We start from the raw sequence: 27,506 nt of genomic DNA, 5'->3' as shown, positions 1-27,506 counted from the left end.
TCACTGGGAAAAAAAATACGTTACGTGGTTTGCAATTTTAAAATCACTTTTATCCAAGACACATTTGGCTCTTTTAAATTACGAAACTATGTGGATGCATTTTCGTCCAATCACAACCAAGTTAAGGGCAAAGGTGATCTCTTATATTTACAAGATAATCGAGTGGCTGCTCTAACAATGGAAATGCATGTCCTCAATGATTTTGAAGGCAGGCGAGATCCGGTGGGACCATTCTAGCCAATGAGAGGGCAGGTACGCGTGATAACAACATACACAACTAGGTAGTTTTATATCAGTACATTTGTAACAGCCTAAACATGACGTAACTTCTATTTGATCAAATAAACCTCACGAAATTCGACACTCTGTCATAGACCTTTATACAAAAAAGGGCTGATCTCACACAAACATTGTTTAGGTGGAGTAAATGCTCTCGCTTCGCCCTCTTCCTCTCTGCCTAGGGTTCGGAGCTATGACTCACCAAATAAGGAGCGACAACACCATAAAAGGAAATGTATCTCTGTATATGGTGGAAAGTAGATCTCGAAAGAACGTTTCCCCGGATAGAATTCATGCGCGCTAAATTGGTTACTCTTGTACATCTAAAATGTATTTTCAAATGAATACATTTTCCAGATATTAATAACATAAATGGTCTATATTGGAAGAGAGACTGGGAATTGTCAAGCGTTTTCGTGGTGAATTATATGTGATCGCGGAGTAATACCAATGGGTGTAAATAGAAATGTCCTTAAGTGGAGAAGAGTAGGGGGTTGGGCTTGATTGATTAGTTGTAGGAGGAAACATAACTTCTAACTAACGTTACAACTTTGCACAGTTATCGTAAATTATATACCATGGTCAATTTATATCGTTTACACGAGTTATTACACGGGTTATTAATTTGATCGTGTTTTGCTAAAGCTCACAGATAACACGCAGCAGCACTATATATCTAGCTAGCTAGGCTTTACTTGTTGATAAAGTCGTTCGCTAAATGCAATTTAACTAACTAGTTATATCTCTCGAATAGCTGGATTCCAAGGTAATTTGCACCAACAAGCTGAGGAATGGACAGTTTTTGAATAATTTCTGTTCGATCACAACATCGCTCATTTACGCATAGACCAGTGGGTCCATCGACCGCAACGGGGCGAGAGGTTTGAAGGCCTGGGGGATAGGTTCGGAATGTTGGGGGGAAACGGGGCAGGAATAGGTACAAGAGCAGGGGGCGCACGACCTGGAAATGGGACTGGGTTGACCGCTCTGCAAGTTAATCACCCAGGAACGAACATGAGTGGTGCCGAAGGTGGAAGGTTTGACGACCGAATCAGACAGTACTCAGCCGACGTGGTGTACAGCGGCTCTGAACCAGAGTCCGACTCCGGGGATGATGATGAGACCATGGGTTCAGCCGGGGACAAAAGAGGGGTGAAACGGGAGAGAGCTGAGATGGAAGTCGCTGCATCGGCGACGTCTGTGGGGCTACCCCCGGGAGGTTATGGCGGTGCAACAGGGGCAAAGCCAGGCAAGAAAACCCGCGGACGAGTCAAGATCAAAATGGAATTTATAGACAACAAACTTCGGCGGTACACAACTTTTAGCAAGAGGAAGACTGGCATTATGAAGAAGGTTAGTTGTCAGTATTCGGTCTCTTTGTTTTCATTGCAGACATGCTGCCGACCTGTGCTCGTGCTCCCACACCTGCGCAGACGTTCGGTTTCACAGGCACACGTGTTGGGCTATGGTAGAAATGTGCTTTTGTCTTAATTTAAGGCTAGGAATACGGTGTGCTTAGGTTTACAATCCATTTTAAAATAGGCGGTGACTGTGCTAACTAGTGATGACCCTTTCTCATGTGATGTAACTTATAGCTAACTAATTGATTTAACCTATTATTTTATCAGACAGTCATACTGAGACCAAGGTCTCATTTACAGATGAGCCCTGAATTAAATAAATCACAGAAATGCACATCAAAATATAAATGCAAGCAGAAAGAAAAACACGGTCATAAAAAAACATCAGTAATAAGGTCCTTAATCAGCTTTCCGAATTGTCCTAGAAGCACAAACATCACATTTTAAGGACATTTTGAAGATTGTTAAACATAAGGTACACGAAAGGTAAAATCAGCTTTTAGTTAGCTCGGAGACCAAAGGAATTTCCGGAGTTAGCCATCCCCGAGACCAATGTCTCAAGTGTAGTAATGATGTTAACTGAATGAATGAAAACTTAGGAATGTGTCATCTTACGTGACATTAGAGGGCCAACCAACTTTTTGGTAGAGAATGCAGTGATAAGTATTTAAATTGTCGCCCCCTGCGTCTAACGACTTTAATGAAGTGGCAGCTGCGTTCATATCGATGATGTCGCCATAGTCTAGGACCGACTTCGACTGAACAATCTGCTTTCTACTATTTAGCGAGAGGCAGGACCTATTTATTTATATATATATATATATATATATATATATATATATATATTCTAGACCTTTATTTAACTAGCCAAGTCAGTTAAGAACAAATTCTTATTTTCAATGACGGCCTAGTGGGTTAACTGCCTGTTCAGGGGCAGAACGACAGATTTGTACCTTGTCAGCTCGGGGATTTGAACTTGCAACCTTCCAGTTACCAACACTCTAACCACTAGGCTACCCTGCCGCCCCAATATAGGAAATGACCAAATATTTGTAAGCACTGACATGATCAATATGAACACCATCCAAAGTTCATATGCTTAAATCAGACATTTTTTGCACTCTAGAAAACCACATACTTAGTTTTAGCCTCATTCAGTACTAATTTGAGGTCAAAGTCTTTCTGTAATACATTAAAGGCAGACTGTAGTTCAGAGAGCCTGATCAACCGTGGGGGCAATAGCATACACAACAGTATAATTGGCATACAAGTGCAGGTTACAATTTTTTGCAGACAAGTCTATTGTTAGTAAACATTAAAAAGTACAGGACCCAGAATCAACCCCTGCGGGACACCTTTCGTAATGTCCAGGAAACTTGATTTTACACCATCAGTAGATATTGAGTTCTATCTGTCAAGTATTTTATGTGGTAACTTACAGCGAACTAATTTGAGTTCAATGGTCTGAGGCCCTATTATAGATTTGATTCAAAACACAATGTTTTCATGAATGGTTCTTGATTAGGTTGTCCAGGTTAGCTACTTTTCATGAGCTGCTATAAAGTTGCAGGACTGATTTTAAATGTGTATAGCTATTCGGCTTCTACAGAGGATCAAGAGACTGGTGCGAATAACATTTTAATGCATTCCTGCAATCACCTCCCCAAGTTATAGCAAAGTAAGCATGCTGCCAAAGTCACTTTCTTTTCAAGGCAACTCCATATTGTTTGATCTGGCCTGTCTGGTTAGGTATAACATTATTTGCATTTAGGTTGGGTCATGTGTAGGCTGATAACCTCATCCTAGATAAGTCTGTCAAATGGGACTGCAGCATGCATGTGTTCCTCAGGCCTGTGGTCACGTGTCAAGTTTTAATGTCACATGCACAAGTACACTGGAATGCCTTTCTTGTAAGTGCCACAAAATAACAAGGTACAACAAAAACATGCAAAAGTAAGAAGCTATATACAGGGTCAGGTCCAATACCATATTTACAATGTGATGTGCAGGGATACTGGAGTGATATGTATAGGGGGTAAGGTGACTAGGCATCAGGATATGATAGAGTAGCAGCGGCGTAAATTATTATTTTGTGCGAGTGTGTGTCGAGTCATTATAAATGTGTGTGCATGTTTAAACATGTGAAATAAAATCAAATGTTTTTTATTTTTTGTTTATTTACCCAGGTAGGCCAGTTGAGAACAAGTTCTCATTTACAACTGCCAAGATCTGGCCAAGATGAAGCAAAGCAGTGAGACACAAAGAGTTACACATGGAATAAACAAACGTACAGTTAATAGACACAATAGACAAGTCTATATACAGTGTGTGCAAATTAAGTAAGAGGTAATGCAATAAATAGGCCATAGTGGCAAAATAATTACAATTTAGCAATTAAACACTGGAGTGATAGATGTGCAGAAGATGAATGTGCAAGTAGAGATACTGGGGTGCAAAAGGAGCAAAATAAATAAATACAGTATGGTGATGAGGTATTTGGATGGGCTATGTACAGGTGCAATGATCTGTAAGCTGCTCTGACAGTTGATGCTTAAATTTAGTGAGGGAGATGAGTGAGGGAGATGAGTGAGGGAGATGAGTCTCCAGCTTCAGTGATTTTTTAAATATTTTTTTGGTGCAATTTGTTCCAGTCATTGGCAGCAGAGAACTGGGAGGAAAGGTGGCCAAAGTAGGAGTTGGCTTTCAGGGTGACCAGTGAAATATACCTGCTGGGGTGGGTGCTGCTATGGTGACCAGTGAGCTGAGATAAGGCGGGGCTTTACCTAGCAAAGACTTATAGACATGGTCGTGTTGGCATGTGAGTGTAGAGTCGGTGCAAAAATAAAATACAAGGGTCAACTCAGTCTGTGTAGCCATTCTGTCAGCTATTTAGCAGTCTTATGGCATGGGGATAAAAGCTGTCCAGGAGCCTGTTGGTGTCAGACTTGATGCAGAGACAAGTCTATGGCTTAGGTGGCTGGAGTCTTTAATGATTTTCTGGGCCTTCCTTTCACACCACTTGATATTGTTGTGAATAGTCAGATTTAATAACAGTTTGATTTTAAACTTTTAGCCTACATGCTGTGAAAAAATAATGATTTCCCTAATCTTGTTTACATGACACATCTGCATGAAATCAGGCCACCTGATGGGATTTTGATAAATGCACAATGTTCTACCACAACGACCATGTTATTTTGAGGAAGCCTATTTGATTCTGAGTTTGGACATATAAAGTTTGTATGTGGACTCTTTGTAAAATGCATACTTTCAGTTTTTTTCTGAACTTGTGCATAAGCATAGTGAGGCTTGTGCTGCTGCCACATGTGCAGATCAAATACACCGCTGCAGTTGACGTAGCCTCACAAGCCAATAGCCGTATGTGGAGACAGAACTTAAGAAAATCGTACAATCTGGCCAAGTTGAAATCAAGATTTTAATTTGTTAACATCATAGTGTAACGTGATAATCTTAAAACTCATTCCGACATAGTCTGCAAAGGCCTTTGGGAGTTAAATAATCCCGCTCAGGGCAGGGTACTTTACTGATTTTTGTACCCAGGTGTGCTGTATGCAGCAGGGAGGGGCTAAAAAAAAAGTTTGCCAACCTCTCTTACAAAATACAGGCAAGGAAGGGGCTGCATAGTCAGTTGCACAACTGAATGCATTCATCTGAAATGTGTCTTCCACATTTTAACCCAACCGCTCTGATTCAGAGAGGTGCGGGGGGCTGCCTTATAATCAACATCCACAGTGCCCGGGGAGCAGGTGTTTTTGTGGGTTAACTGCCTTGCAGATTCTTCCCCCTTGCCGGCTCTGGGATTCAAACCAGCAACCTTTCGTTTACTGGCCCAATTCTCTTAACCACTAGACAGACTACCTGCAGCCCCAGGAGGCTCTGGTTCGCTTGTAAAATCAGACTGCAATATGGAAGGTAGAGTAAGGTACTGCTTTGATGTGCCACAAAATCTGAGCTTTGAGCTATCACTGCTCCTCCATAGTGCACTGCCAAAGCACACACCCCCTCTGGGTGCCTAGGCAACCACAGGGTTCCTTCCACTCTGCAATGAGGCAATGCCACTTGTGCATATACAGTGTGGGAAAGGGGATACTGAGTCAGTTGCGCAACTGAATGCATCCATCTGAAATGTGTCTTCCACATTTAACCCAACCCTTCAATCGGAGCGGTGCAGGGAGCCTTAATCGACATCATCGGCACCCAGGGAATAGTTGTTGGGGTGTTGCTCAAGGGCGAACGGCAGATCTTTCCACCAAGCTGGTTCGGGGATTTGAACCAGCGACCTTTCAGTTATTGGCCCAATGCTCTTAACCACTAGGTTACATACCGGCCCAGGGTTGGTGTGTGGGTGGGTCCGCACAAATGACAGCCTACAGAAAGTGTTGCTGCAAAGTAGAGGACACATGAGAGCTAGTCCTAACTCGCTCAAGCTCTTCAACTCTATATTCTCCTTCCTATCCTTTGCCCCCTTCCTGACTTTGTAGCCTTGTTTTCTAATTAACACTGGTTGCTTTCTGATGTTGTCCCCGTTTTATGAGCACCATAAAGTGCATCAATACATTGAATAGCATACGCAGCCAACTGGCCAATGGCTGCTGACAAAACGATCCCATTTCCCTCCTACTACTACTATCCCATAGTGCCTGAGAGCCCTGGGCTTGTTAGAGCCATGCTCTCTGCTGCCTAAGGCACAATGTTATGCTTGGCTGCGGGGTTCCCTTGGAAACAACAGCTTGTGCTCACCGAGATGCCGTTTAAAAGCTTTTAAGAAATGGCTATGCATGGTGGAAGGAAGCTTGGTCTAGGCTGCATTAAGTAGGGCACTGGGTTGAGGTACTATGAGCCTGTGTAGAACAAACATGACCTTCTGAAATGCTGAGTAAGGAATCCTGTTAGTTATATTCATGACATTTCTATTTGCAATGTTCCACAACGTTTGCCTTCTGAACGTGGCCCTGCACTGCTCTAAGCAACTAATGCGCTTGTTCAGAAATATTGACCTCTTACACTCCTAATAACCTTTAGCCTAACTCTCCACTCTTGGCCTTTGTCGGACTACAGCCCAGAGACCATATTGATTGTTCTCTCCAACATCAATAAATAAATAAATGGTTAGATGTGCTTGCTGCCATACCACATTGCATCAGTGCTAAGGAATTGTGTGTGTTTGCTGAGCACATTTGTAGAAAGTGTTCATTGAATATCCATGTACTGCGTTAGGCAGTACATGGATTGTGTTATTGACTGTACGTTTGTTTGTTTAACTGTTTGTTTTTGTCGCACTGCTTTGCTTTATCTTTGCTCATGAGTTTGTATGAATGGTTTTGCATTTAGATACAGCTTTTCATGAGGTCTCAAATGACTTGTGAAAAAACCACTAGGCCTAAATCCTAAATGCAAATTATTGTAGTCATTCATCCAATTTGTCATACAACAATATTCACTGAAACTGTAGGCTATACTGAACCTATTACCGTATCACAATTGTAACAATGTATTGATAAAGATGCATGCAAGGGCCTGTTTATCTATTGATGCTAGGGCTGGGCGATATGGCTAATAATTATCACAAGGTGTGTGTGTGTGTGTGTGTGTGTGTGAAATGTTTCATTCGATAACAATAATTATCCTGATATTAATCAAATAATGTTTAAAAATCTGCTTCAGACTCTAGAATGCCTGAACAAACTAAAGGCTTTAATGTTTCTTATTTGTCCGAAGTAGAGCTGTAAACCCTTACAAGTCATGAGCAAGAAATACCATTTTAAAATAGTGCAAGTCAATATGCATTATAACTGTTAGCACAACCAAATAGCACATCACAGTTTGTTGGGGTAGTTGTCTTACAAGCAAGAAAAACAAGTCTGTCTACGGTTTCTGGCTTTAAAGCTGCCCTATGGCAGGTCACTATGTTGCCACCTGTGCTAAAAACACTGTGAGGGGGAGCTGGTTGCAGGAATGCACAGGTAGCGCTTTGCCAGGTGGCTGACTTTGGGAAAGTTTTTTTTCTTTTGGTGGATCTTCCACCAGTCCAGTGGATTAGTTTCACTGTCAGAATCAGGAGATGTTCAGGAGGTCATTTGTGGCTAGGTCATCATATGTCTCATTCAGATAGTCCATGACTATCGTTTTGATGGTTTGGGTGAGCTCTGTTTCACCATCAGGTTTCATGACCTGTGTATTGAACAGGTGTAGTACTGGCTTCAGATAAGACACACTGACATAAGACTCACTAGGCAGAGCATCTGTGAATTCTAGGAGTGGGGTCAATGCCTGGTTGATGGACTCAAGAACATCTATATCTGTATAGGTGGGAGGTAAGTCCCGGGTCTTGTCTCTGGACAAGACCTGTGAAATGGCTTTCTCCGGCTCCAGTACTCTTTGCATCATCTTTTGACGTGATCACCACCTGGTAAGCGACTCTGTCACCAACTTGTGCTGGGGTAGGTTGTTATTTTTGAGCAACTGACATGTCTTCTTTTTCCACGAATAGGAAAAGGCACCTACCACTTTCTTACACACTCCAATTGCTCGATCCACCCATTTTGTCTCTACCCACTCTCTCTAAGAGAAATTAAGAGACTTTAATGAAATGTTAATCACAACCATCCCTTTAGTTATGTACAAATGTGATATTTATTAATCAGTTGATGGAGAGAGAAAAAATAAATTTAGTTTCATCTAACCAATCACTTCAATATACACAATTGACAAGGTTACTTACCAATGGCCAAGTGCAGAAGATGTCCAAAACATTGCAGTCGGGTCCATTTGTTGATTTGAGCAGCCTTCATCACGTCCGCACCACTATCCATTGTAATGCAGGCCTGTCTGTCTTGACTGAGTCCCCAGGAGGCGAGAGCGTCAATGAGCCCCTCTGCTATAGCTTCAACTGTGTGGTCGTCGGGAAAGTGTGATGTTTGAAGGCATTTATTTAGAAGATTCCATTCTGTGAGGCTAATATAAGGCTCTGACGTGTGACTAGACCACCGATCAGTGGTGGTGGTGGTAGTAGTAGCAAAATATGTAAAACTACCTTAAAATCACTTCAGAGAAACCGATTTAGTAATTTTGGTGCGTATAGAATGGAGTCATGAGTGCATTCAAGTGTGTGTGTTCCGTGTCTAATTTTCTTCACAATACAACAAACCCATTCTCTTCAGGGCGTAACGCATGTCATCCTTGTAACTGTGGATCAAACATAGCGATCATAAACCTTGATACTGTAAATTACATGTCTTGAAATATGGAAATGTGATGTACATTTGGACTCACGGGTGTTTGCTTGTATGACGAAGCCTCAACGTATTATCTTTCAGAACACCGACTCGTCTCTATTTACAGCATTTCCTTCACTCAAACGACATGTGCAGAGGTAGCCCAATTAGCAGGAAGGTTGGATGCATCTTGTTCTCGTGCACATGCTCAAGTTTATAACAGCTGTCAGTTAAAACTCATAATACAGCGCTGTGAAGCGGCGAACCTGAGCTCTGACGTCATGTATAGCATGTCACTCTACAGCCACTGCGTTCCAATTTAGGCACTTATCAATGACCCGTATACGGGATGACATGACTGTGGGTGGAAAGGGCTACATTAAGTTTGATTTGATGCCTGATGTTCTCTCATCCCTCTTCCCACTCCCCCAGGCCTACGAGCTCTCCACTCTAACGGGAACCCAGGTCCTCCTCCTGGTGGCCAGCGAGACAGGCCACGTCTACACATTTGCCACACGCAAGCTCCAGCCCATGATTACCAGCGAGACAGGCAAGGCGCTCATCCAGACGTGCCTCAACTCACCTGACTCGCCGCCCCGCAATGACCCGTCCACCGACCAGCGCATGAGCGCCACAGGCTTCGAGGAGACGGACCTCACCTACCAGGTGTCGGAGGGTGACGGCTGCACAGAGCCCACCAAGGTGAGGTGGTTACAGTCTCCTGGGGTTAACGCAACCGATAGCTGCTTCAGAGCATCTGGGTTACCATGCATCAAGTTACCTAATGCTGTCTTATATGGTGCTTTTAGCCTAACAGTTGCATGGAGGTGTTTTTTCGAGGTGTTTTTTCGAACTCCTAGATCAACAAACCTGTCACTTTTTTTGCATACTGTGCGTAATAATAATAATAATACAGTATGTGGAAGAGGTATATTGTTGCTCTGTTCATTCTTTATCCTGTTGGGAAATGGGCACAGGCTTCAGAAACAAAGAGGTTTGCTAGGTTACTATGCAGTGCTGGAAAGAGAACCAGTGTAGAATGTCTTAACTTGTAGTAGCATTCCCTTGAAAAGCAAAGGTGTTAGCGGTCTTAGAATTAAAGGCACTAGCCAGTGGTAGTTTCACCTCCTTATTCTGGTAAAGTGTGTGTGTGGGAGAACTTTCCAGCCAGAGAAACCTTTTTTAGCCACCCAAAAAATGTATTCACGCAACAACAACAACTGGATCAAAGTCATAGTACAAAATCACAGGACCATCATTTTGCTTAAACGGTTGACATCACTACATGGGTCCTTAACCCATCGGTCAGCTTTGGTTAAACTGGTACGTCTCCGTAGACTTCACTGTTATTCATGGGCAAATGAAAAACAAAAAAATGCTTCACAGTAGATTGAGAAAATAATATTTGGCCTCTTTGTCCATATATGGGATGGTTTCCTCTAGTTTCTCTCTTGGCAGAGGGCTGATTGCATTCCATATAAGCTGCAGCTGTTTTCAGTGTTGGTTGGAGACTGTGATTTTCAAGGAAACATGGTGAGCTCTATGTGAGGAGGTTCAGCGATGTACGCCAACCTGAGGCTAAATCTTTTGCTTGAGTAAATAAAACGGGCCTTTGTTGGGCTAGTTTTGCGCTTTATTGTCAACCACTTGTCAGTTTCATCTCTCACCTGGCTTAATACCGAGGGGAATAAACGGTAGCTTCCTCGGATGGTCATGTTGCTGGTTAATTCACCAGGCACAGGCCTACACTTTTCGCTTTGGAAATATAGCGTGAGCTACACAAGTTCACATTAATATTTTTATTAATGGATGGACCATTGACCCCCATTTTAAAGCAGAGAAGCTTATGATAAGTGACAACAAATCATGTCATGATGTGCAGTTAGTTTAATGAAATGGAAACAAATGCGGTAGTGTTAATTATGAGTGATTGGTGAAGATTCTGGAATTTTCAGCTCATTAAGCTTCTTTACTCAACCAAAAGCCAGACTTGCTTTGAAATACAATTGGTTGTTGGTGATGAACTACGGTACTACTTTAGCTCACAGGTGCCATGGTGGGAGGAATCCTCACTGCTCACTCTGTCGAGAGAAAGTTTCTATTTAAAGGGGTTTCTGTCTGACTAGTCACCTCTGCTGTGGTGTTGTGCAAAGCACTGATAGAAAGACAAGAGTGCAGATGACAAGGTAGAGCCGCATGCTGGTGCAAGTAAGTTGTCAGGAACACTGAAATACAGATGGACAGGGATGCTGTTCAGGAGCAAAAGTGGGCTGGGCTTGGGTTCTGGACTCAATCAGACCACAGCCAGACGCCCACAGTCAGTGTCATAACAAGAAACAGGCCATCCAACGCATAACCTAGTTTTTCATTGTTTGCTTTGCTCTCAGTAAAGAGAGTGAGCCCGTTGCATGGTGCTATTTCCTGACAGGTGAGCCGCGGGGCCCCCGGGGTGTTTGTTTACTAGTTTTGTCCCCTCTTTTGGAAGAGACTCGTTCAGCAAATGTTTATGGAGGAGGAAATGGACTTATGCTCAGAGGGATAACTTGTTCAAATAGGCTAATGTAGATGTCCTCTAGAAAGAAAAAAGGAAACCAAGTGCCCTAGACTAGAATGCACTATAATGAATGCAAGACACTGAATGCGGTCAGTTGAGTCGGTTTATTTTCGCTTTATGGGCCGCGTGTCTGAGGGTTTTCACTCCACCTCGTACTTGATTGATGTATTAATGTCACTAATTAGTAAAGAACTCTCCTCACCTGGTTGTCTAGGTCTTTATTGAAAGGAAAAAAACCTACACTCTGCCCTCCGTGGAATTAGTTCGATACCCCTGAGGTAGTTCCTCCCTGTGGGCCCCCAAAAAGGCTAGGGTTAAAATGTCCCATCGTTGACACTTTGATCCCGGTTCCTTCAATTCGATACCGGTTCCAAATATGTTTTTGTGTGTGAATCATTGATCATTTAATTAGGTTTCTGACTATATTCAATGGAAATAAGTATAACCACTAACAAATGTTGTTTTTTACATTTGATTTACATTTTAATAAGCGCTTCAAAGGTACATTTTTAGTGCTGCTGGAACAAAGGTGCGGCTGAATGCAGCATTGCTGTCGGCACACTTGACATTTCCTGCTGTTGAGTAGTAGCCAGCCAGCCTACTACCAAAATGTTTCTGTTCAAGTTTTCCCTTTGCAGTTTGTTTATTGACTAGCTTTAAACTAAGCCAAACTGTTACATCTTAGTAGAACTGCAGCACACATCTGTGCATTTTCTCTCCGCTGCGCTATAAACAGGACACACGTGAACAATGCAGGTGATGGTGAATACACCCAATGCAAGCTCAGAAAGTACATGGCAACTATTAAAGTGGCACTCCAGTCTCCTTTTCATCTCATTTAACACCTGATTTACTTAAAGCTGCAATATGTCACCTTTGGGCGACCCGGCCAAATTCACATAGACGTATGTCATTCTCATTGAAGGCAAGTCTATGAAGCAGTATATCTGTTTTTATATGCACTATTTCTATGCTTGCTGTACTTAAGTTTCGTTTTTGCATCTTTTACTTAAAAACCCCTTAATAGGGATAGCCCCCCTTTTTTTCAATTTTCGCCTAAAACGACATACCCAATCTAACTGCCTGTAGCTCAGGACCTGAAGCACGGATATGCATATTATTGATACCATTTAAAAGGGTACACTTTGAAGTTTGTGGGAATGTTAATTTAATGTAGGAGAATAACACATTAGATCTGGTAAAAGATGAAATGCACGAGAAAGGCCATACTTTCAGATAGGAGTATAGCTGTCATTTAGATTTTGGCCATCAGATGGCAGCAGTGTGTGTGCAAAGTTTTTCAGACTGATCCAGGGAAGAATTACATCACTGCACAATATTATGTATCAAGTCTGCCAGGAGTTTGTCCAAGTGTGCCGAAATTATACGTTTTCAAGTACATAACTATAGAGAACATACAAAAATGCTATGGTAATAAAACAATTTAAGTTTATACACCCAGGAATGTCATAGATGATGGATCATTAGCTTATACACTTTCACACATCTAGATGGTAGGGTGGGTGTGGAGCCAGAGACAGCAGTGGGGTCAACCTGTAGACCCCAATTCCTACATTTGAACATAAAAATGTATTTTATCAAACAAAACTATGCTACATTTTATGTCTGGGACCCTGCGGATGACAAATCGGAGAAGATTACTGAAAATAAGTACATTATTTACCTTCAGAGGGGAATGTATCCAACCAGTTGCCGTGATACATTTTTTTGTTGTTGTGCATTTAAACAATAGCATGGTATTTTGTTCACTGTAGTAATAGCTACTGTTAATTGGACACTGCAGTTAGATTAACAATAATTTAAGCTTTCTGCCCATATAAGACATGTCTATGTCCTGGAAAGTTGGCTGTTGTATACAATGTCATTCTAGTAAAATTAGTGCACATTAGCAACAACCGTCCTGGTTTAGGGACACCCATCCCGTAGAGGTTAAAGTTTTTTGTATACCAGCTTAAAATACAAGATTTTTGGTTATGGAAAATATATATATCAAACTCATTCCACAGAGGGCCGAGTGTCCACGGGTTTTCGCTCCTCTCTTGTACTTGATTTATGAATTAAGGTCACTAATTAGTAGGGATGCACAATATATTGGTGAACATATCGGGATGTGAAAAAATTGTCAAAGCTGACGTGCATACCTAATATTACGTAGATACATAACATAATGACACCACATAAAATGTAGCGCTACACGTGCAACACAGCATTCCTAACCTAGCCCCCTATGTCTGCTGTGTGAATCGAGCAGTCAACAAGTCGAGCAGTCATTTGAAAGAGTAACATTTCAGCGAGACAACTCAAAGGAGAAATCCATTAAAACCAAGATAATGGAATTCATTGCCCTTGACAATCAACCATTCTGTCGTGGGTGATGTTGGCTTTCGCCGACTGGTCGAGCACCGGTACACACTACCAAGTGTGCTATTTTTCAGATGTTGCCCTACCGGAGTTGCACAGTAGTAGCGTCACTGCTTCAGACATACTATGGAATGGCGTTTGGGTCTTCGCGTGTCAAAGATACAGTAGTACTGTCAAAGCTGTACAAAAAGTCTGCAAACACCGGCCCCAAACAATGTGTTTACAATACCACGTTAGTAATAAAGCATTTGTTTGACCGCAACTTCTGGGGTAGCTAGCTTTAGCTTGGTAACTTTACCTAGCTAGCACCAATACAATCAGCCTGAAAACAATGACCAGTAGAAACCTCAGTTATTTTCATTCTTAGCAATGATTTATGAATCCTTGTAAGTATTTTTGTTCGCCTATTGAAATTTAACTTCAGTTCATGAAAATAAATAGTCAACTTAACCCTGTTGCCCAAAGCTAACGTTATAAGCAGCCGGCTAGCTTCCTCTGGCTAGTGAGGCTCGACCGGACCGGGAAGTGTTGTGAAGCTAGCCACAATAGTGGAATTTGCAATTTTCCTTCAAAATAAAAGTATGTAATTGACAGTGATGCAAATGTATACAAATATAATTATGCCATACTTTTATTTTGAAGGCTAACCACAAAGTCCACTAATATTAACCTGTAGTGACACCCCATCCCGTGAACGGGACCGTTGTCATCATCTGACACTAATTAGCATAACGCAACGGAGATAAATCTTCCTATTCATGAAAATCACAAGTGAAATATTTTGTTAATCACCCTGTCATCTCAGATTTTCAAAATATGCTTTACAGCCAATGCTAGACAAGCATTTGTGTAAGTTTATCATAGCATAGCGCCTTGCTAGCAGCAGGCAACCTTGTCACGGAAATCAGAAAAGCAATCAAATTAAGTTGTTTACCTTTGAACTTTGGATGTTTTCACTCACGAGACTCCCAGGTAGACGGCCAAAGTAAATTTTTCCCAAAATATTATTTTTGTAGGTGAAATAGCTCCGTTTGTTCTTCACGTTTGGCTGAGAAATCGCCCAGAAATTGCGGTCACCACAACGCCGAAAAATATTCCAAATTAGCTCCATAATATCGACAGAAACATGGCAAACGTTGTTTAGAATCCATCCTCAAGGTGTTTTTCTAATATCTATTCGATAATATATCTGTCCGTTTTTCACTTGGACCGATTGGAGTAATGGCTACCTCTGTATTTTACGCAAGAATCTCTCTCGGAGCCACCATGTGACCACTTACGCAATGTGGCCGCCTACGGCTATTCTTCAACAGAAATATGTAAAACTACGTCACAATGTAGACACCTTGGGGAATACGTAGAAAGTGTAAGCTCGTTGATGGTACATTCACAGCTGAATAGGGAGTCATTGGAACGCAGCGCTTTCAAAACCTGGGGCACTTCCGGATTGGATTTTTCTCAGGCTTTCGCCTGCAACATCAGTTCTGTTATACTCACAGACAATATCTTTACAGTTTTGGAAACATTAGTGTTTTCTATCTAACAATACTGGAACATTTAATTAATTTTTTTCAAAAATGAAAATACTGCCCCATAACACCAAGAGGTTAAGGAAAATATTGGATATTTGTATCGGCCAAAAATGTCATCGGTGCATCACTACTAATTAGTAAGGAACTCCCCACCTGGTGGTCTAGGGCTTAATTGAAAGGAAAAAACTAAAACCTGCAGACACTAGGGCCTCCATGGAATGAGTTTGATCACCCTGATCTACACTACTGAACAAAAATATAAAAGCAACATGCAACAATTTCAAAGAATTCCCCCCCCCCCCCCCCCCCCATAAAATAGCTTTATTACACAGAAATACTTAGAAATGCTCACCAACAGGTATGTAAACAAACTTGTGCCCAACATATGGAACATTTCTGGGATCTTGTATTTCAGCTCATGAAACATGGGACCAACGCTCCGTTGTTTATTTTTGTTCAGTATCTTTTTCAGGGGGTAAATCAGCTTTAATATTGCAGATAGAATGATAGACGCAATTTAATTGTCTGCATCATTTCCAATCCCCCATATTTGTGTGTGTACAGTACCAGTCAAAAGTTTGGACACCTACTCATTCCAGGGTTTCTTTATTTTGACTATTTTCTACATTGTCGAATACTGAATACATTAAACTAAGAAATAACACATATGGAACCAAAAATAGTGTTAAAATATATTTGAGATTCTTCAAAGTAGCCACCCTTTGCCTTGATGACATCTTTGCACACTCTTGGCATTCTCTAAAACCAGCTTCATGAGGTAGTCATCTGGAATGCATTTCAAGGTATATTTAATATATTTTCCTTTTATTATTTATTAACCCTTACACCCCTCCCTTAATTGGAGTAAACTAATGGACAACAATACTTAGGCTTCTACATACTTCAGCTTATACATACTATATACACTGCTCAAAAAAATAAAGGGAACACTTAAACAACACAATGTAACTCCAAGTCAATCACACTTGTGTGAAATCAAATGTCCACTTAGGAAGCAACACTGATTGACTACCAAAGCAAGCGGCTTTGATCTTGGCGAGCTACACAAGCATATTTAACTATTTTCTTTGGTAGTTTGCCAATTCAAGCGAGGGGTCCTAAGCCTCAATTATTTCCCAGCATTGTTTGTTCAAATTGGAAAATGTTCTCATCTCGTCATCGATGTCTCTCCCCTCCCATCCCCAAATCTGCTTTGCTTGATTTTCATAAAGCTAGTTAGCACACCAGCTTGCTCACAAACTACTCCAGGAGTTGAAGCTTAGCCCTTCAATGGAATCCTTGACATGTATCAGCAACTTGTCAAATCTAAAAACACTCAGTGTGCTGACTGATGGACAGAGTGCATTATTTACCTGCAATGTTTCTCGGCATGAGAGAACGCAAATATATTTGGTTGGTACGTCCCCTTATATATGGCTATCTAATTATCTACATATCATAAGCTGCATAGGTAAATATTCTCTCCAAATGCACTGATAACCGATCAGTAAATATCTCTCCTGCTTTCTCCTTCTCTTAGGACATGATGAAGCCGACGTTCACCATGGCCAATCTGCCTGCCGGTGTCGACACCCAACCTACGTCGACGTCTTCTTCCTCCACCACCTCCTCCGTGGCCATGCACTTGCAGAACAGCATCCCTGCCACCTGCTGGCAGGTCTCGGCGGGCATCAATACTCACAGTGCCACCAGCTGTGCCAACGGCACGGTGCTGAAGACCTCGGCCACGTCAACGAGCGTCATGCTACCTGGAGGGTTCACCCTCATGTCCGGTGAGTGAGGGGGGTCCGTCCTTTTTTTTTTTTTTTTTTTTTTTTTGTCTCACTTTCTTTGCCTCATCATTACCCACCTTATTGACTTGATTTATCTGTGTTGCACCCAACTTTATTTACTTCTATTCACCCCGCTGAATTGTTCCCTTGTTTCAGAATTGCCCTTTTTTTATCTTTTTTTTGGGTTGAGAATATTGCACCCCAAATAAAACAAAAAATCTTCTGGGGCTTTTTGGCTGAGTTTGCATGTGATTTGTCTGTGTGAATGTTTTGACTGAGTGTGTTTTGTTTGAGTCTGTCTGTGGCTGTACATTTTTCTGTGAAACTGTCTGTATTTTGTCTGAGGCTTTGTTCTGTCTGTGTTTGAGTATGTTTTGTCGGTGATGCTGTGTTTTATGTGGCTGTTTTGTTTGTGTGGCTATGTCCGTTTACCCTCTCTTTTCTTTGTCTTTCTCGCTGTGTTGTGTGTTTTCTTGGTCTATTTGCTGGTTCCACTGCGTGAGACCTGGGCACCGCTAATCTTCTCTGCGCGTCCTCTAGGCGCACCGCTTCCCCTTGGCACGCACACCATTCCACTCAGTCAGCTGCAGGCCCTCCAGGGCCCCTTGGCCCAGACCAGCATCACCACCGCAGGGCACACCCAGCAGGGCCAGCAGACCACCCTGCTCCGCCTACCTGCAACTGTCTCGCTCACAGGTCAGGGGCTTCTTCACCCCGCCACGTTTTGTTTCCTTGCCACGATACTTCCGAGCATCAACTCTCCCTGAATTGCAAATCAACCCCTAGCTCCTAGACTTTTGGCAAGCAATATGGCAACAATTCTGACTTAATGGGGGAAAAAATGGTCTGCACAACAAATAATCTTCAATGATTTAATTTATTCTCTGTATGACCGCAGCTGCCTTTAGTGTACAGCTTAACCAATTTTGTTATATTGCCTTACCTATCAGAGGGCATGATGGAGCTACCACTATTTTGTTACATACATCCAATCTTCTCCGATCAACCATGGGGTTGATTTGGGATTTCTCCCTCTGTCTGCATGCATCTCTCACTCATCTCTCACTGTCTCCAAATTGAGCCCAGTTTGTTTGCATCTAGGATCCCAGTCATTTCTCTGTAGCTACCTCTTGTCGCTGTTCAAAACTGTATCTCCCAATATCTCTATGCCTGTCTGTTAGTGTCCTTTTCGAGGTTTGTCTTTACCTCACTGTCTCTCTATTAGAGGTCAACCGATTAATCGGAATGGCCGATTCCAAGTTTTCATAACAATCTGCATTTTTGGACACCGATAATGGCCGATTACATTGCACTCCACGGGGAGACTGTGTGGTAGCGTGTGCAGCAAGGAGCCAAGGTAAGTTGCTAGCTAGCATTAAACGTATCTTATAAAAAACAATCAATCAATCAATCTTGGGGCCTCCCGGGTGGTGCAGTGGTCTAAGGCAGTGCTAGCTGTGCCACCAGAGATTCTGGGTTCGAGTCCAGGCTCTGTAGCAGCCGGCCGCGACCGGGAGATCCATGGGGCGGTGCAAAATTGGCCCAGCGTCGTCTGGTTTAGGGAGGGTTTGGCCGGCAGGGATATCCTTGTCTCATCGCGCTCTAGCGATTCCTGTGGTGGACCGGGCGCAGGGCACGCTGACCAGGTCGCCAGGTGTACGGTGTTTCCTCCAACACATTTGTGCGGCTGGCTTCCGGGTTGGATGGGCATCGTGTCAAAAAGCAGTGTGGCTTGGTTGGGTTGTGTTTCGAGGACTGGCTCTCGACCTTCGCCTCTCCCGAGTCCGTACGGGAGTTGCAGCTATGAGACAAGACTGTAACAACTGGATACCACGAAATTGGGGAGAAAAAAGGACGTAAAAAAAATAAACAATCAATCTTAACATAACTAGTGATTAACTACACATGATTGATATTACTAGTTTATCTAGCTTGTCCTGCGTTGCATATAATCATATAATATTTAGACTTGGGGATGCCACCCGTTAGATAAAATACGGAACGGTTCCGTATTTCACTGAAAGAATAAACATTTTGTTTTTGAAATGATAGTTTCCGGATTTGACCATATTAATGACCTATTTCTGTGTTTTATTATAGTTATGTCTATTATTTGATAGAGCAGTCTGACTGGGCAGTGGTAGGCAGCAGCAAGCTCATAAGCATTCATTCAAACAGCACTTTCCTGCATTTGCCAGCAGCTCTTCTTGAAGCACAGTGCTGTTTATGACTTCAAGCCTATCAACTCCCGAAATTAGGCTGGCAATACTATAGTGCCTATAAGAACATCCCAATAGTCAAAGGTATATGAAATACAAATGGTATAGAGAGAAATAGTCCTATAATTACTACAACCTAAAACTTCTTACCTGGGAATATTGAAGACTATTAAAAGGAACCACCAGCTTTCATATGTTCTGAGCAAGGAACTTAAACATTAGCTTTTTTACATGGCACATATTGCACTTTTACTTTCTTCTCCAACACTTTGTTTTTGCATTATTTAAACCAAATTGAACATGTTTCATTATTTGAGACTAAATTAATTTTATTGATGTATTATATTAAGTTAAAGTAAGTGTTCATTCAGTATTGTTGTAATTGTCATTATTACAAATGTATATATAAAAATTGGCCGTTTAAAAAAAAAAAAAAATGCCGGTATCGGCATTGAAAAATCATAAAGCCTGGGCTTTAGTCTCGCTTTACATTGCGATAAAGGCAAGAATACTAACATTTACAATGCAGTGAGAAGCATGTTTTTTTATCTCCTTATGATATTTAAATATGGTGCTCTGCTTGCAAGCAGTCACAGCAGAGGGCTCATTTGTTGATGGGACAAAGAGAGGCAATGAGGATGGATAATAAGGACTCATGGAAGGGTAAACCGGAGCTATATTTTAGGGACAAGGAGCGGGAGGAGTATGGTAGCTAAGTCAGTGTGTAGATGGGGACAGGAATATAGGGAAGTGGATATTTTAGTCTGTTCACTGGTCAGTGTTTGTTACTGAATTGGGGGGGGGGGTCGCATTACAGCTGTTACTGATGGTGTGTAGCCCAGCTCTAACCTCTTATCACAAGAAAAAGGCAAGTTGAAGCCCGAAGTTATTTTTGAGCAGTAACCCCTACCCAGAGACAGAAAAAAGAGTGAGTTGAAAGTCCCACACTTGTGTCCAATGTACCCTCACTTTTTTTTTCTGCACTTGAATGTTGTGAAAATTCTGTGCAACTTCCAGCACGCGTTTACTGTGAACACTGAGGCTGTAGCCACTAAGTTAGTTTTTACAGTGGCCAATTAGGCGACTGGCTACTTGATCATAATGTAGGCCTACCAGAGTGACCTAACATCAAAAACAATGGAGATAATGCATCCCATAAAATTAACACTGAAATAGCTGTTCAATCATTCAGCCAACAGTAGCTGCCAATGTACAATGTAGGCCTACATTCCATTAGATTTTTGAGGGAAAAACATGCAGGGTTTGACATTAACCTGCTTATCCACTTGTCCTTCAGATAAGGAGGTGACTGAAAATGTTGTGGTGTGTGATCCAATAAACCACTTTACAAAATTAAAATGCATTATCAATCCCATACCATTATTACAGAGATTCAGGCAAATTACACACATGGCTACATGCAGCTCTCTCTTTGATCTCAAAACAAGCACATCTACTCACGCTGTAAACTCAGTCCAATTCAAAGTAAATGCACAGATCCATATACTGTAAGGCAATGGTCTATTTGCATATAGGCCTACTGCAGCTTTGATAGGTTATGACGCACTGGTCTGTGTAGAGTATGGGTTGAGTCATGCGTGTCAATGGGATAGAATCCTATGATGATGCGTTCTGCCTACAACAAAATCTCTTGCATAGTTTGTTTTGTTTCTGTATATTGCATGAAAAGTGGCTAATATTGCTTTGATTCGATCACAAACGCCACAGTAAAAGGAAACCATTGATAGTGATAACTAACAGGGAAAACTCTAGAAAGTTGAGTGTAGTTTAATCTTGTGCTTCTCTGTGGGCTAATATTTCTTCTGCGCAGCAGTCCCGGGGCTACTGCGCAGACACGCGCAGCTTAGAGGGAACATTGCTTGTGTCAGTTTTCTCACTTGGTCATCATCTTCATGAACTGTAGTGAATGTAGGCTAACAATGGGGAAATTCTTTAAAATTGTCAGTAGTAATAGCCCAAGTACTTCATTTATAAAATCACAACTGCTGTTAAATAGTATATCTGACAGCTGTATAGATGGGGATTCTGTGTTACTTTTCTGTAGGTCTGTTAACCCTTGCTCAGCCACTTAACTGGTACACACCACTTCACTAACCCATTCATATTTACCACCAAAATGTAGTTATGTACCTATCAAAGGTAACATGCAAACTTGGCTTCCTCTAATGAGTGTGCGAAAGTAGTTGAATGGCAAATGTAATATTCTCACTCTACATGTGTGTGCGTCTTTCTCAGGCGGAGGGATGGGCCAGCAGCTGCAGGCCATTCAGGTTCACCCCAGCAGCCAGCAGAGCTCTGTGAGCCACAGTGACCTCTCCCACATCACAAGCAACTCCACAGGTAAACAACAACCACCATACACTCATAGCAGCCTGTCTGCTTATGAGCCCATTTGACTATAATGCCAATATGATTTGAGGGGGGTAAACAGCAATGCGATGATATTATTAGTATTGAGGGCGGGGGGGGTTAATGTTAAGTGTTAAATTGCTATATGATGACTAGTAGGCTTTTTACCCCACTCTCAAACGCGACAAGCAGCAGTCTGTTTACAAGTTGACATAATAATGAAATGGGCTCCTTGATGGACCCAATCCCAAGGATGAGGGTCTGGAATGACTGGTGTAGCAGAGCAGTAGCCCCATCTAGAGGGCAAATGGAGAGACTGACTTGAGTGCTACTTCTCAGTGGCAAGTGAAATTGACCTCTAGGCTCTAGCTCTTCCTCACTAGGCATTCCTATAGATCTGAAAGCACTGGACAGGTATTGACAATATGGTAATTGCTTTTCCTTGCCTTCTCATAGGCTGAGATACTGTATACACTCGCATTATCTGATAACCATGTGTATGTGACCAATAAAATAATATTTGATTTGAGCTGGTCTTGTCTCCGCCCTAACAATGGGAGTCATCCCAATGGCGGGAAGGCAGGCGGTCTGCTTATCCTTGACTGATTTTGATGGAGTAAACCCTCTCGCTATTGGGCCCAGTTTTTCAAAACTTTTCTGATTTCGGCAATGGGATTGGATTAAATGTTCGATACATAATTTTAGAAAAGAGAAAAGCGCTCAGTATAGTGATGCAGGTCTTTAGCTGTTGTACAAATGAAATTGTCATTCCAAACTTTATCCGCAATGTTATATTCCCTTGTGTGTTTCTCAAACATGTGAAATCACAAAGGTGTCTGGATCCCCTTCAATAATAGTCATTTGGTTGTGAAACAGTTTTTCCAAACTCAAAGGTAGTGATTATGATAGTTTTGATGCCATAAATGTGGCTGTTGATCCCACTGGAAGGGTGGATATAGAATGTTGAAAGGCACTACAACTGAGAAATGTCAATGTCACTAAGGTGGGGAGATCAAACAACTGTATTCCATCCGAAAACCAAAGGTAACTAATTTTATGAAATGCTTGATTGCAGTATTGGTATGTGGTCATTTGTTAAATTGAGAAGTGTTAAATTGAGAAGTGTCACATATCATGTACTTGCAGTACAAGTAATATGCAGGCTGTTTTTAATCTTACTTGTCTTTATTAACATCGGTCTTTGTTTCACTATGACTGTCACCATTGTATGAATGAACCATGTAGAATATTGATATGCATCCTTCATTGCCCTTGTTGTCCTGTCTCCCTAATTCAGTGAGCCTCCCCACCACCATCGTCACGTCCTCAGTGCCCTCATCGATGGGTGGTCACATGATGTACCCCGGCGCCCACACTGTTATGTACGCCACACCTACAACCTCGTTGGGCGACGGCAGTCTGACCGTGCTCAACACCTTCCCACAGACAGCCCATACACAGTCCCATGACCCCGGTGAGCCAATCAGAGTCCAGACACCACAACTGGCCTAACAGGGCACTGATATACAGTGAGCTCAAAGTATTGGTACAGTGACAACTTTTTTGTTGTTGTTTTGGCTATGTACTCCAGCATTTGGATTTGAAGGTTAAAATGCAGACTGTCAATAATTTGAGAGTATTTTCATCCATATCGGTTGAACTGTTTAGAAATTACATTACAATGTCATATCATCATGATGTCACTATCGACGGTGGCTGTCAATCATCCTCAATAGACGATACGATCGTAATATCGGCCAACCCTACTGGCTCGTTTATGTGTGCGATTTCATTTATTGGATTCGTTTTTCCCATCCCAACTAGGCGCTGTATCGCAGGTGTTCCTCACAGGACATCCTGGGACAGTTCAGATCCCTGTGTCAGCAGTGCAGCTCCACCCGGTAATGACACCCATGTTCCCTCTGTCACCACAACTCCGTTACCTCAACACTACCCTCACTGCTCAACAATACTGTCACCTAATCCCCTCTCCTTTTGACCTGTAGATGATGATTGGTCAGCAGTCAAGCAGCAACCTCACAGAGCTTCAAGTGGTCAACCTGGATGCCCAGCATCACTCAAAGGATGATTGACCCACCCACATATCAATAGACTGCTTTACCCAGACACACATTTAAATGCACACACACCAGGGGATCACCGACGCCTTGCCAACAGACTGCCACCCCCTATTTATTACTGCCTTTTCACAGCAATTATATATTTTTCTTCTTCTTAAAAAAAAAAAAAAAGACCTTGTAAGAATATGCACACACACTTACAAAGGATTGAGGTGTGGTACTGCCATTTTACTTTGTATATTTGTCTTATTTTCTTTCTCTGCAAGAGTAGCTTGGCTTGACATATCCACACATTGCTGGGGCTACAGCTTCACATTTCAATCAGACAATACCGGTTATACGTATGTGAACTGAAGAGGTTTTAATATTTTGTTCTTCTTACGAATGTATTCTCTTTTAAGCCCCCTGGGTATCCAAATGTTGATTACTTATTTTTCTTATGTTGGCATATGAATGATGGCTCTACACTACCAGTTGCTGTCATTAGGGTAATCCTGTTTTTATTTCATTTCTGGGGGGGAAATGTACCATTGATGCCAGTATCTATTTGCTGATAATGAGAGAGATATATATCATTAACAAAGCATTCCCCTCAAAATCAAGCAAATGTCAAATTGACATATTTGTACCTTATGACTCTGCCATGTAGCTTGACTGCTATGCTTCTATGCTGTGCTAGAGTGGGCTGATACACTGACTTGCCCTTGTACTCGGGCAGGGTACCACCACTGGTTTAGGTCGTGCCCTATCATTCTGTAGGTTAAGGAATTACTTTAGAACATCGCAAGGTTAATCTGGAAGACAGGCGCAGGCATTTTTTTTCTCTTCTCTGTGTGAATCTACAGCACTTACTGTGTTGCTGCATAGATAGTACTGTATTTCCCATCAACTACTGAACTATTACCCCAATTGTAATGGGGTGTTTTCAGGATGCTGGTTATGATTTCAATATTGAAGGACATTGTCTTAGTACCTAATACCCATGTTTTTATATATTTTTTTTTTACACATACAAGTATGCCAGTCTAGACCTATTACAGGATTTTGAAGATTTAACTATCTGGGTTGTGTTCATCTGGGCTCCCAAGTGGTGCATGGGTCGAAGACACTGCATCTCAGTGGAAGAGGTGTCACTACAGTCCCTGGTTCGAATCCAGGTTGTATCACAACCGGCCGTGATTGGGAGTCCCATCGGGCGGTGCACAATTGCCCATCATTGTCGGGTTCTGGCCGGAGTAGGCCGCCATTGTAAATAACAATTTGTTCTTAACTGACTTGCTTGGTTAAATGTAAAAAAAATATATATTAATTTAGGCACCAAATGGAAGAAAACTACCATATCAAAGCCTGTTTAGCCCATATTTTAGAAATCTGCTCTGCAATGTTGGGTGTTAGTATAACTGCACAAGTGTGGTTTTTAAAGAGAAAATCATCAAGCCAGTATTTATCGGTATGGTTCTCTTGAGCTCATCCGTTGCCATCATGAGGGAAAAACAACATCAAAATGTTTAATGGGTAGTAATGTTAATTTACTTTTGTGGGAATCCTTCAAGGGCAAGCACCACTTTCTATCATTTAACTTGCCTGAAAAAAGACACACACATACAGCTTCATGCCAACATTCTCTACAACGTGAACATCTTTTGAGATGGTTTTTGACAGTTAACCATTGTCACCTATGTCAAATATCTATTCTTCAATTTAAATGTATGAATAAAAGTGTTTGTAGACAGTCACCAATATTTCCCCACTTCCTGTATGAAACAAACTGAAAAAGAATGGCTGTAATTGGGCTCCCAAGTGGCACAGCGATCTAAGGAACGGCATCTCAGTGCTAGAGGTGTCACTACAAACCCTGGTTAGATTCCAGGCTGTATCACAACCGGCCGTGATTGGGAGTCCCATAGGGCACGCAAATGGAACGCAGATCATCTGCGTTCCATTTTGCTCAATAATACTGTTGGTGTGATCGAAGCGTTATTGTAATTCTGGTGTACCAAAATGAAAAAACACTAGGTGTGATCGAGGCATAAAGCAGGAAAGTGAAATCCTACAGCCTGTTTCCAAGCCACTAGACAAGTTCTGGGTCTGGTACAGGGTCAGAAGGTACAAAGTACAACTGAGTAAGATCCATGGACCTCCAGTACAGATCTATAACTAAACTCAGCAAAAAAAAGAAATGTCCTTGTCTTTCAAAGATCATTTGTAAAAATCTAAATAACTAAACAGATCTTCATTGTAAAAGGTTTAAACACGGTTTCCCATGCTTGTTCAATGAACCATAAACAATTAATGAACATGCACCTGTGAAACGGTCGCTAAGACACTAGCAGCTTATAGATGGTAGGCAATTTAGTGTCTACGTTTTCATTACTGTGACCTTAAGAGGCCTGACTGAAAAACACCAAAGGAAGATGCCTAGGGTCCCTGCTCATCTGCGTGAACGTGCCTTAGGCATGCTGCAAGGAGGCATGAGTACTGCAGATGTGGCCAAGGCAATAAATTGCCATGTCTGTACTGTGAGATCCCTAAGCCAGCGCTACAGGGAGCTACAGGGCGGCTTGTAGGCCTGTTGTAAAGGCAGGTCCTCACCAGACATCACCGGCAACAACATCGCCTATGGGCACAAACCAACCGTCGCTGGACCAGACAGGACTGGCAAAAAGTGCTCTTCACTGACGAGTTGCGGTTTTGTCTCGCCAGGGGTGATGGTCAGATTTGTGTTTATCGTTGAAGGAATGAGCATTACACCGAGGCCTGTACTCTGGATCGATTTGGAGGTGGAGGGTCCGTCATGGTCTGGGGCGGTGTGTCACAGCATCATCGGACTAAGCTTGTTGTCATTGCAGGCAATCTCAACGCTGTGCATTACAGGGAAGACATCCTCCTCCCTCATGTGGTACCCTTCCTGCAGGCTCATCCTGACATGACCATCCTGCATGACAATGCCACCAGCCATACTGCTCGTTCTGTGTGTGATTTCCTGCAAGACAGGAATGTCAGTGTTCTGCCACGGCCAGCAAAGAGCCCGGATCTCAATCCCATTGAGCACGTCAGGGACCTGTTGGATCGGAGGGTGAGGACTAGGGCCATTACCCCCAGAAATGTCTGGGAACATCTCACAGCAAGAACTGTCAAATCAGGTGCAGTCCATTAGGAGAAGATGCACTGCAGTACTCAATGCAGCTGGTGGCCACACCAGATACTGACTGTTACTTTTGATTTTGAACCCCCCCCCCCCCCCTTTTTCAGGGACACATTATTCAATTTCTGTTAGTCACATGTCTGTGGAACTTGTTTGGTTTATGTCTCAGTTGTTGAATCTTATGTTTATACAAATATTTACACATGTTAAGTTTGCTGAAAATAAACGCAATTGACTGTGAGAGGATGTTTATTTTTTTGCTGAGTTCATCTTGCTGAGTCCCTACAGTGGGAAAATCAGTTATCAAGGTCAGACCCCGCGCTGCTACATCTATCACGGTCTGGGGCCTGTTGCACAAAAGTAGAATTAAGACATCAGCTGACATCAGCTGAGCTCAATGAAGCCAAAACATGTGCGTCCAGGCTTAATTGGTTGCACAAAGACCAAGCCAGGATGAGCAGACACGGATTCATTAAGCCAGGTGAAACCAATCCTGGATAGGTGCGCGCTCACGGCTCACTCAAATAGACCCCGCCACAGATCACAGATTAACTG

General features: G+C 42.2%; 1 protein-coding gene across 2 annotated transcripts; it reads left to right on the top strand.

The window, feature by feature from the left end:
- Window positions 1-724: 724 nt before the first annotated feature.
- Window positions 725-25,542, top strand: LOC109875521 (serum response factor-like). 2 transcript variants are annotated; one of them, XM_020467847.2, is made up of 8 exons: window positions 746-1,632; window positions 9,308-9,577; window positions 16,884-17,136; window positions 17,677-17,832; window positions 21,612-21,716; window positions 23,023-23,199; window positions 23,550-23,626; window positions 23,732-25,542. In XM_020467847.2, exons 1-8 carry the CDS (start codon window positions 1,189-1,191, stop codon window positions 23,816-23,818), a joined length of 1,569 nt encoding a protein of 522 aa, XP_020323436.1. In that variant the 5' UTR covers window positions 746-1,188; the 3' UTR covers window positions 23,819-25,542. The 2 variants fall into 2 exon arrangements, with proteins under 2 accessions (XP_020323437.1, XP_020323436.1); XM_020467848.2 differs by lacking the exon at window positions 17,677-17,832 and having other exon boundaries at window positions 725-1,632.
- Window positions 25,543-27,506: the final 1,964 nt, after the last annotated feature.

This window comes from Oncorhynchus kisutch, linkage group LG20, assembly GCF_002021735.2.
Source record: "Oncorhynchus kisutch isolate 150728-3 linkage group LG20, Okis_V2, whole genome shotgun sequence".
Lineage (NCBI taxonomy): Eukaryota > Metazoa > Chordata > Actinopteri > Salmoniformes > Salmonidae > Oncorhynchus > Oncorhynchus kisutch.
This window is presented reverse-complemented; position numbering and strand designations above follow the sequence as displayed.

Excerpts from the sequence above, each read along its gene's own strand:
- LOC109875521 (XM_020467847.2), top strand. The coding sequence starts at position 1,189 with ATGTTGGGGGGAAACGGGGCAGGAATAGGTACAAGAGCAGGGGGCGCA. Across the intron at positions 17,137-17,676 it reads AGGGTTCACCCTCATGTCCG|GCGCACCGCTTCCCCTTGGC; the intron begins GTGAGTGAGGGG and ends CGCGTCCTCTAG. Across the intron at positions 21,717-23,022 it reads CATCACAAGCAACTCCACAG|TGAGCCTCCCCACCACCATC; the intron begins GTAAACAACAAC and ends TCCCTAATTCAG.